Source organism: Epinephelus lanceolatus, chromosome 8 (assembly GCF_041903045.1).
Source record: "Epinephelus lanceolatus isolate andai-2023 chromosome 8, ASM4190304v1, whole genome shotgun sequence".
Taxonomy (NCBI): Eukaryota; Metazoa; Chordata; class Actinopteri; order Perciformes; family Serranidae; genus Epinephelus; species Epinephelus lanceolatus.
The window spans coordinates 3,320,393-3,329,383 of NC_135741.1; the positions used below are offsets into that span (position 1 = coordinate 3,320,393).

Below are 8,991 nucleotides of genomic sequence, written 5' to 3' on the forward strand. Positions count from 1 at the left end.
TGTGTGCGCGCGCGCTGTGACGGGTGACATGCAGAGAGCAGGGGAGAGGCTGCAGAATGATGATGTGACGCCGATAATGGCGGAGCTTGCTATTATTATGGTGTTGATTAAACTTGCCTTGGGTTGTTATATACCGGGTCTCAGTGCCGATCCCCGCACGGGCGTTTGATGAAGTCTCCTGGCTGGCCGGTGATAGACTGGTGTCAAACTGTTGTTACAGCCAGTCCGAGCGGTTCATGCCAGGCTCGAATCAAACCCCCCAATGGTGATGTACCCATCGTCTCATTTGATGTTGCTCAATAAGAATCCAGGATGTCATCGCATTATTTTTTCTCAATAGACGCAGGTGTCAAAGCCATGTTGACAGGAAAGAGGCAGAGGAGAAAACCGCAAAATCACCTGGGACAGTGCGGGCGGGGCACCAAGGCCACTGTGGCCTTAGGGCAGGGCACAGGGCCAAATTGGGAGGGCCACGAGAGCCATGGCCCTTGTGGCCCTCCTGAAATTCCTGCCCTGGGTGACACACACATAAAACATGGAACACTTTGGAATCACAGTGTGATTCTGTGTGTGAGTCTGTGTTCATACTGTAAATGATCATTTAGAACTTTTGTCAGCTGTTGTCGTTACTTCATTACTCCACTTAGGTGGAATTTATACTTCTGCATTGAATCGACGCCGTAGCGATGGCGTAGGCTCTGCGTCGACATGGAGCCTACGCCATAGCCTGACGTGCCCCTCCCCAGAAATGTAACTACACACCACACGACGCAGACCTCCTGTCTATTTCTGTAAACTGAAACCATTTCCCTCAGTTTACTTTAATTTCACAGCAAAGAAACAACAAATGAATAAATTAGCATTTTAAGTCCTGTGTGTGATTTATCCTGGCTTCATATGAGCAGAGGAGATTTTCAGCTCGCCGCTAGGCTAATTTGTACAATGTAAAATGCCATAGGCTTGTGCTAATAATGTTAGCATGTATTTGTGGGGAAATGTTTCCAGATAAAGACAAGTGTTTGTCTGTGAATGCTGCGAGTTATAGTGAAGCTGATTTGTGTTCTTGTGTTTGAAATTGTTTCACGACTTTACAGCACTGCACAGAAACCTCCGCCACCGACTAGTGTTTTGAAGGTGTAACTGCAGAGTGACACAGACACACCACCGCACAAGTATAAATGCTCACAATGGTGTAGGCGACGTGAGTGGGCGACGTGCGTAGGCTCTGCTGCAAAAGTATAAATCCCACTTTACTCTTCAGTATGAACCAGAAATATATTCTCCCTAAAAGTCGCGTGACTCTGAAAATACTGCTACATTTATTAAAATGGTACAACAACATTAGAGAGTGCCAAAATAATCACAGTACCCAGAAACCCCTCAGTCTGCTGAGGGTTAGTGACCAACACCTGGGGACACTTGTTAGCCTGTTTCAATGTGTGTCCACTGAATGCTAGGAAGGACTCTTGCCTTGCCTGTGGAGGATCCCTCCTTGGAAGGACTCATCCTACCAAGAAAGGATCCTTGACTTTGAGAAACACCCACCATTTCCCTGTTGAGCTCAAAATGTAACAATCAGCATATAATGTAAGAAAATCCTGAGTGCTTAACATAATAACAGTTTTGTGCATAATGTAGTAAGATATTACATTATAGGAAAACTATTACAGTATTTACTATATGTTGAATAATGTACCTGTAATTAATTCAGTGTATGGTGTAATAATTTAAAAAACAAAGAGTACTCTCCTTGTTTTCTTAGAGCAAAGAAACTCTTCTAATTTCACATGACACCAGTGTTATTACAAAACTGTTATCATGTTATGTGCTAATGTTTTTCTTACATTATGTGCTGATTATTACATTTAAATCATTTCATTATGGGCTGTTATTATATTTCAAGTTGCTACAACATCAGTTACACTAAAAGTGCAATAGCAGGGGATCTCAACCTGTTGAGCCCTAAAGTCCCCCAATTGGGAGCTCTAGGCCTAATAAAGGCCTGGTGTGTATCAATACACTGATGAGAAGATTATAGTGATGTTGCCAATCAAATTTAACAGCAGAACCTCAGCTACAAGGCTGTAATTTTTTTTTACATGCCCCAAACTCAGTTTTAACATCAACTAAATAAACAACAACAGCTAACTCCAACAGCACCGATATCCCGACCCACTCGGTATATTTTGGGCTCTAACTCGACCACGTTATTCAAAACATACACCATTCATCTGAAATGAAAGCTGAGACTCCACTCTTTCCACATGTATAAATAACTCTCCCTTTAACCATCACAGAGCTACAGCACAAAGAACAACAACAGAAATCTTTGCCAAAATATATCTGTAATATGGCTCTTACCTTATTAATTTCGCCGTAAAATGCGCATTCTGCTGTTCATTCACGCTCCGTTCGCGTACTACTGAAAGTTGTCTGTCATTCAAATGAATCTGGGGGCGGAAAAAAAGGTTCCGGGGGAACAAAAAGAATGACCACTCACAGCAGCCGACATCTCCCCACAACGCGTTCTGCTGACTCTGATTGGCTTACAGTGCTGTCAGTCTCGTTTAGCGTCATTCTATTGGCTCTAAAAAATCAAACGAGGTGTCAACCACTCAAATCGACCAAGCCGTCACGGAGATACGAGCCTCCAAAGCTCAGAATAGAAACAGGTTCACATGTAGTAGGTGTGTATTGGTCAGTTTCGAGTGGGAAATAGAGTAAAAAAACGAAACAGACAGTTGTATGTGTATATCCTAAACATCAGTAGGGATTTACAGAAACAAAAAATGAAAGATACAGGATTATATATGACAAAAATCACATGCAAACATGGTGCAGTTTTGGAGAGCTCGCCTGAATTTTCTGTACTAAAACCTTTCTAATATTGTTCTGCTTCACTTTATCAGAATCAGCCTTTGCAGAGTTCATGTTCACATATTGTACTATGATGTGATAGAGGTTTAGAGCTGCTGCTGCTGCATCATTCCAAACTGATACTCATCCTGAAAATGCTTTTTTAAGCAAACCTGAAAATGTTTCCTTTGTGCTGTGTGCCATCTTCATTTACTCCTCACATATAACACATATACTGATATTTACACATCTTAACAAGTGTTCCCTTTACCATGACACCAAAAGTATTCAAATAGACCTTGTGGTTGCAGAGACATATTCATTTCATTATGCGTATGCAATTTTCAAGCAGAGGCCTATAAAATAGGGCCGGGTACCAACAGGTTTTAATGTCCAGTATGAACAGCAGGAATGATTACAGGAGGCAAAACCTGTTTCACTGTTCATATGAGCTCCTGAATGTTGTTTTAAGACAGACTTAAATTCCGTCTTTAAGAGTTTTACAGATTGAATCTCTCAGCTGTAAAATCCTGTAATAAAGTGGTGGAGGATCAGACTGACAGGCAGCATCAAGACTGTTAATGGGAAGTTTATGTAAAAATGCTGCCTTGAACAAAAGCTAGAGCGAGGTCTAATTCTTTATCTCACTGTCAAATATTAGTATGAAGAAGTCTGGATTGGACTGTACGATGAGAAGGCCCCGAGCAGCTGGAAGTGGTCACTGTCAGACACAAGTTTCTACAAACATGGGGGGGCGGAGTTCAGACGATGGTCTCATGGAGAACCTGACAACGCACATGGGAACGAATATTGCACGTTCATACGTTATGATGGAGTGTGGAAGGACATCCATTGTGAATACCGCTTTCAGTTCGTCTGCTCATATGTCAGAGGTGAGAATATGAAGTAGTGAAGTTTTCCTTCTCTGCTTCTCTTTGCCTCTTTGTTTTCATTATTTGGGCCTCTGTAGTATCAGTCAATCCATCAAACCAACTTTATTTGTAGCACCTTTCATACAGGTGAGAGCAGTTCAAAGTGCTTTAAAGGTGACTGACAGGCTGAGAATAAGACAGAACAAATGGAAACAGTAAAACAGCTCAGTGTGTCTCCTGATGACATCACAGAGGGCTGATATGGACAGACTGGACACTTGTATGTTCACGTGCACACAGTGTGTGTGTGTGTGTGTGGGGGGGGGGGGGGGGGGGGGAGAGAGGTTCAGAAATACTGTTACTAATTTATTTTATTTGTTAAGCTGATAATGTTTTACTTTGTTATTATTACATATTCATTAGTTTATCAATATTATATAATGGTTTGAAAAGTACCACAGAGAGGCATGGATGGGAGGCTGTATGTTACGGTGCCTCTACACAGCGCCTCACTGTGCTCTATTTTCAGGGTCGGATGTGACATTTATCCTCATCACCAAATCCATGACATGGACTGAGGCCCAGAGCTACTGCAGAGTAAACTACACAGACCTGACCAGTGTGAGGAACATGACAGAGAACCAGAAGGTACAGGAGCTGATACCTGCAGGAGAACATGTCTGGATCGGCCTCTTCAGAGACTCCTGGAAGTGGTCGGATGGAAGTAATTCCTCATTTAGGCACTGGAGACCAGGGCAACCTGATAACAGAGGAGGGAATGAGGATTGTGCGGCTGCACACTTTGGCTACTCCGGACAATGGCACGACTTGCCCTGTGACGACAGGAGAGCGTTCATTTGCTACGGCCCCCGTGAGTGGTAACCTGTGATTCAAATAGTATCTAGATTTGTGTTTACTTCAGCATCAAATGAGAAAATACCAGAAATGATCCAAAACATCAGGCTCTGGACAATAAATTTTAACCCTCATAATGCTGATCATTTTTATGGAGTTGTTTGTAAAGTGAGCAGCAGTGGTGATCAGCTGCAGATGATCAGTTTGTGTCGACTTAATGCTGAAAACATGCAACAGATGGAGGATGTAACTACCACATTTTCCCTGTTAGTGTTTCAACTGATGAAATTCTGAAATGTTTCCACAGGTACAACAAAACAAGTGTTCAGACTGAAGTTTCACACACAGGACTCCTCTCTGGATCCGAATGACCCTGCTGTGATGGAGGACACCTTGAAGAAGGTAAATCATGTTTTCTAATTTGATTCAAAACCAATCAATTGACTCTAAAAGCAAATAAAAAAATACAACTTTATTGATCCCCAGAGAAGAAATCCACATTGCAGCAGTACAAGAAACAGACTGAGGAGGAAACAGATAAAGAGCTATTTAAAATCATAAATACAGTAAAATAAGAACATTTAATAAATGACATTCAGAAGCTATATACATGATATACATTACAATACTTTGGTCACATACAGGACATGACTTGAGCATTGTGCCAATCCATATGTGCAGAAGTAAAGAGTGTGTTAGTGCCACTCTGCAGGCCTTATTGATGTGTGACTAATGAAGAATCAACAGTCAGCAGAAACTTCACTATCTGCCACCAAATGCAGCAGGAAACTGTACAAATACAATCCAGCAATCTGAGAAAAGACAGAGAGTTTACAAGAGAAGAAAAATCTACAACAGACCAACAGGTCGGCACCACCTTAGGAAAAACAAGTATATATGAAGCAGAGTGCTCCTAAAATAGAGCTTCCAGATGAGTCCAATATAAATAAGAATGCAGAATGTAATCTGTGTATGTGAGTGATGATAATGATGAGGAGTTTTGTGTCTCAGCTCAAACAGAAGCTGAAGGACCAGGGGCTGGGTGACAACATCAAACTGAGCTGGAGGAAGCAGCCAGATGGAAAAGTCTTCCACAAGGAAGAGAAGAAGAAGAAGAAGAAGAAGAAGACCAAAAAGGATGAGCTTTAAGGCTGAATTGTTGTGTTTGGTTTCATCAGAGAAAAGTGGATTTCTTTCCTTAAAGTCTTCATGTAATGGGTCAGAATAGATCTGCAACAATTAGCTGATTAATCCATCAGTCGCAACTATTTTGAATTAATCCTTTTAATTATTTTGCAAACAAAAAAGTCAAATATTTTCTGCTTTCAGCTGCCCAGATTTGAAGATTTGATGCTTTTCTTCGTCATATATGGTCATGAAGTTAATATCTTGGGGCTCTAGATGAAACAAGAAGTTAGAATTTATCTGTTTTTTATTGTTTTCTGACATTTTGTAGATGAGATGTGGTGAGAGTAGAAAAGATATTTTAAGATGAGAAGGAAGCTCCAGTGAGGAAAAACACCTCTGGCACTCCCCCATTTTGTAGCGAAACCGCCTAAAATGACATACCCAAATTAAAATGACTGTAGCTTCTGAACCGCTCTGACTACATGCATGCATGAGGTCTTGCCAGAAAGAAAACTCCCTGAAGCTTCTTGTGAAAGTGTCAGAAACACTCTAGGTGATACAGAGTCAGAGTAATGGGCCTCTGAAGTCAGTAAAAAATTGAAGATTTTGCCTAAAATAAAATACAAAATGTTTTTCAGGATGAATAACTGTCTGTGGCTTCATCTGAGCAGGTAAATGACACTGTGGGGCTGTAGGCACACTATCAATGAACACTTGTTTCAAATTTGAAGAAGACTGCTCAAAGTATGACCATTCTACAGTGTTTTTTCCATGAAAAGATCCAGGCAAATGACAAGTCGGTCACTCGGCTTCAAAACAGTACTATCAGTGATCAAACAACACTCAGCCAGCTTCAAACATTGTATCTTATTGAAATCAGGTGTGATTATGATAGCTGATGTTGTTTATGACACAGAAACACCATAAAATATCACCAAATAAAGCCATATGAAACGTGAAAGTTATGATCCCACTTTCTAGACGGTGAATCTCAGCCAAAAATAGTGGTAGGAGTGAGACTCTTACCTTTTATAAACCAGCTAAGTCCCCGCTAACAGCTCCACATAAGATCGCGTGTAATCCTTTAACTTTTCCCATCGAAAAACAGCATGACATGACTTGTCACCACTCATCGCAATTTTGGACTTTGTGCGTTCAGGCTGCTCTGCTGCGAAATACATAAGAAATAAAAGAAAAATAATGTTATTTTTGAAAAGTTGAGAGCTTCCTGAATCCGGCAATACCAAACATCACATGGTTTGATGACATAGTGCGCCTGGGAGATACCATTTAACAGAGGAGGAGGGGAGCGAGGACGTCGGAGCGGAGTTAGAGAGGTTAAATCATAGCTACTGCTCAGCTGTGAGTTGGAACTGGGCACTTTAAGGAGAGAGAAGGAAAAGGAGGAGGAGGAAGAGGAGAGAGTAAGCTGAGAAACACAGAAGGGCCTTGTATCCTGCATGCTTGTTCACTCTCACTGGAGCACTTGAATAGAATGTGTTGTTACATTGTAACCTTGGTTCTCTGAGTGAAGAGACTACCTCTCCACACTGTTTCTTTAAGACACACCGGCTTACCCGGCCATGCCCTAAGGTGAGCCTATAAAGCACCAGCTGGCATGTAATCACTCATAGTTTGACTGAAACCCGTCTCTGAGCAGCCTTAAAGCTGGAGAGATAGTCTCCTCACTCAGAGAACCAGGGTTACAATGTAACTACACATTCTCTTTTACATCAAGACGATCTCTCCACTCCGTCACATGTTCCATATGTTTGGGGAACTCTCTCGGACACCCTGTGAGGAGACAGTGCTGTTCCTAAGCCCACACAACAGTAACAAACATGTTCATTGTTTACACAAATAATGACACATAGATGTTGACACTGCTCTCAGCAGATACAACTTGTTCTTCAGAGTCAGTTATGAAATTCAGATCACTCTGTTTGCATAAAGTCAGACAGGTGAAACCAGTGATGGAGGAAGTATTCAGATCCTTTACTGGAAATGAGCTTGTGGCTAAATGTGGCACAATACATCTGTTCAGTCTGTATGAGATGAATGTGTTTTTGTACATGTTTTCTGAAAATTAAGTTATACACTAAAGTACCAACACCACACTGTAAAAAATACTCCACAACAAGTAAAAGTCCTGCATTGAAAATGTTACTTTAATAAAAGCATTAAATTATAGTCAGGAAAAATACTTAAAGTATCAAAGTAAAAGCAGTCAATGCAGAGAAATGACTCATTGAAAATGTGGCATGATGGGATATTATTAGATTGTTATTATTACTAATGCATTAATGTTCCAGCTGCTTTGCACTCTTGTATTTGGTTGAGGTGGGGTACATTTTTAAGGCTACAGCTAATGACTTTTTTCATGAAGGGTTATTCTTCTGGTTATGTTCTTGTTCAATTCATTGATTTTTGGTTCATAAAATGTTTAATTATACAGAGCTCAGAGTGATACCTGCAAATGTTTTTTTCTGATCAACAATATCATGCAGCCCTAATCTGAATCTACAAGGTAACCAAAGTTATTTTTTCAAAAAGTGCAGTAAATTAAGGCCTGATCACACAGAAATCGTTTTAGCAGCTGGAGGCAGCTTTTGTAATTGTTTTTAATTAGAATGAAGATTTTTGCTCACTGTTTTTGTGTTGCTACGCACCTCACATTTCTTCACTCTAGGCGTCTGCTGTTTTTGCCAGAGTGCTCTGAACTCCTTCAGCTGCTTCAAAAACTTCAGCTCAGAGAGGAAAAGCACCCAGTGTCATCTTTTTTTTGTATTTTTTCCCCATTGTCCAATCGGATGATTTGAGAGGCGGGCCTTCAAGTTTACAGTTGGTAAACAATGGAGGAGAAACTGGTGGTAGCGGTTGCTGGATACCCAGAGCTTTGTGGCCTGATGATAGACAGCAGGTTGTCAAACTGCCCCTGAGTCATCCTAAAATCTGTCTGTAAACGTCCATGATGGAGGAGAAGCTCCTGGACCAACTGGTGGTACTCCCCATGATCCAGCCTCTTTTTTAGGGTCTCATGTACCCACACAGATCTCTGTTTATCTGCTGACAGCCTCTCACCCTCAACCAGAGCTACAGACAGTACCCTCTGCCTCAACATGGCAGCAGCTACACACTGATTACTGTGAAATAAATAGACAGTAGATTGATTACAGAGGAAGGTTAGTGTGAGGATGCATTTTGTTTTTAAAGGCAGTGACGTTTACCTTGAGTTTTTTTCTTAACCTGCAGAATGCTCTCTGTGTCATCAGGGCCTTAA

At 41.1% G+C, this 8,991-nt stretch overlaps 1 protein-coding gene across 1 annotated transcript; it reads left to right on the plus strand.

The window, feature by feature from the left end:
- The first annotated feature begins 3,526 nt into the window (after positions 1–3,526).
- Positions 3,527–6,484, plus strand: LOC144464207 (C-type lectin lectoxin-Thr1-like). The gene is made up of 4 exons (XM_078170429.1): positions 3,527–3,749; positions 4,258–4,599; positions 4,891–4,985; positions 5,595–6,484. The coding sequence occupies exons 2-4, from the start codon at positions 4,293–4,295 to the stop codon at positions 5,730–5,732; spliced, it is 540 nt and encodes a 179-aa protein (XP_078026555.1). The 5' UTR covers positions 3,527–3,749; positions 4,258–4,292; the 3' UTR covers positions 5,733–6,484.
- Positions 6,485–8,991: the final 2,507 nt, after the last annotated feature.

Bases quoted from the DNA above. Each gene is read 5' to 3' on its own strand.
- LOC144464207 (XM_078170429.1), top strand. From the start codon at position 4,293: ATGACATGGACTGAGGCCCAGAGCTACTGCAGAGTAAACTACACAGAC. The intron at 4,600-4,890 runs GTGAGTGGTAAC...ATGTTTCCACAG, and splicing joins GTTCATTTGCTACGGCCCCC to GTACAACAAAACAAGTGTTC. The intron at 4,986-5,594 runs GTAAATCATGTT...TTTGTGTCTCAG, and splicing joins TGGAGGACACCTTGAAGAAG to CTCAAACAGAAGCTGAAGGA.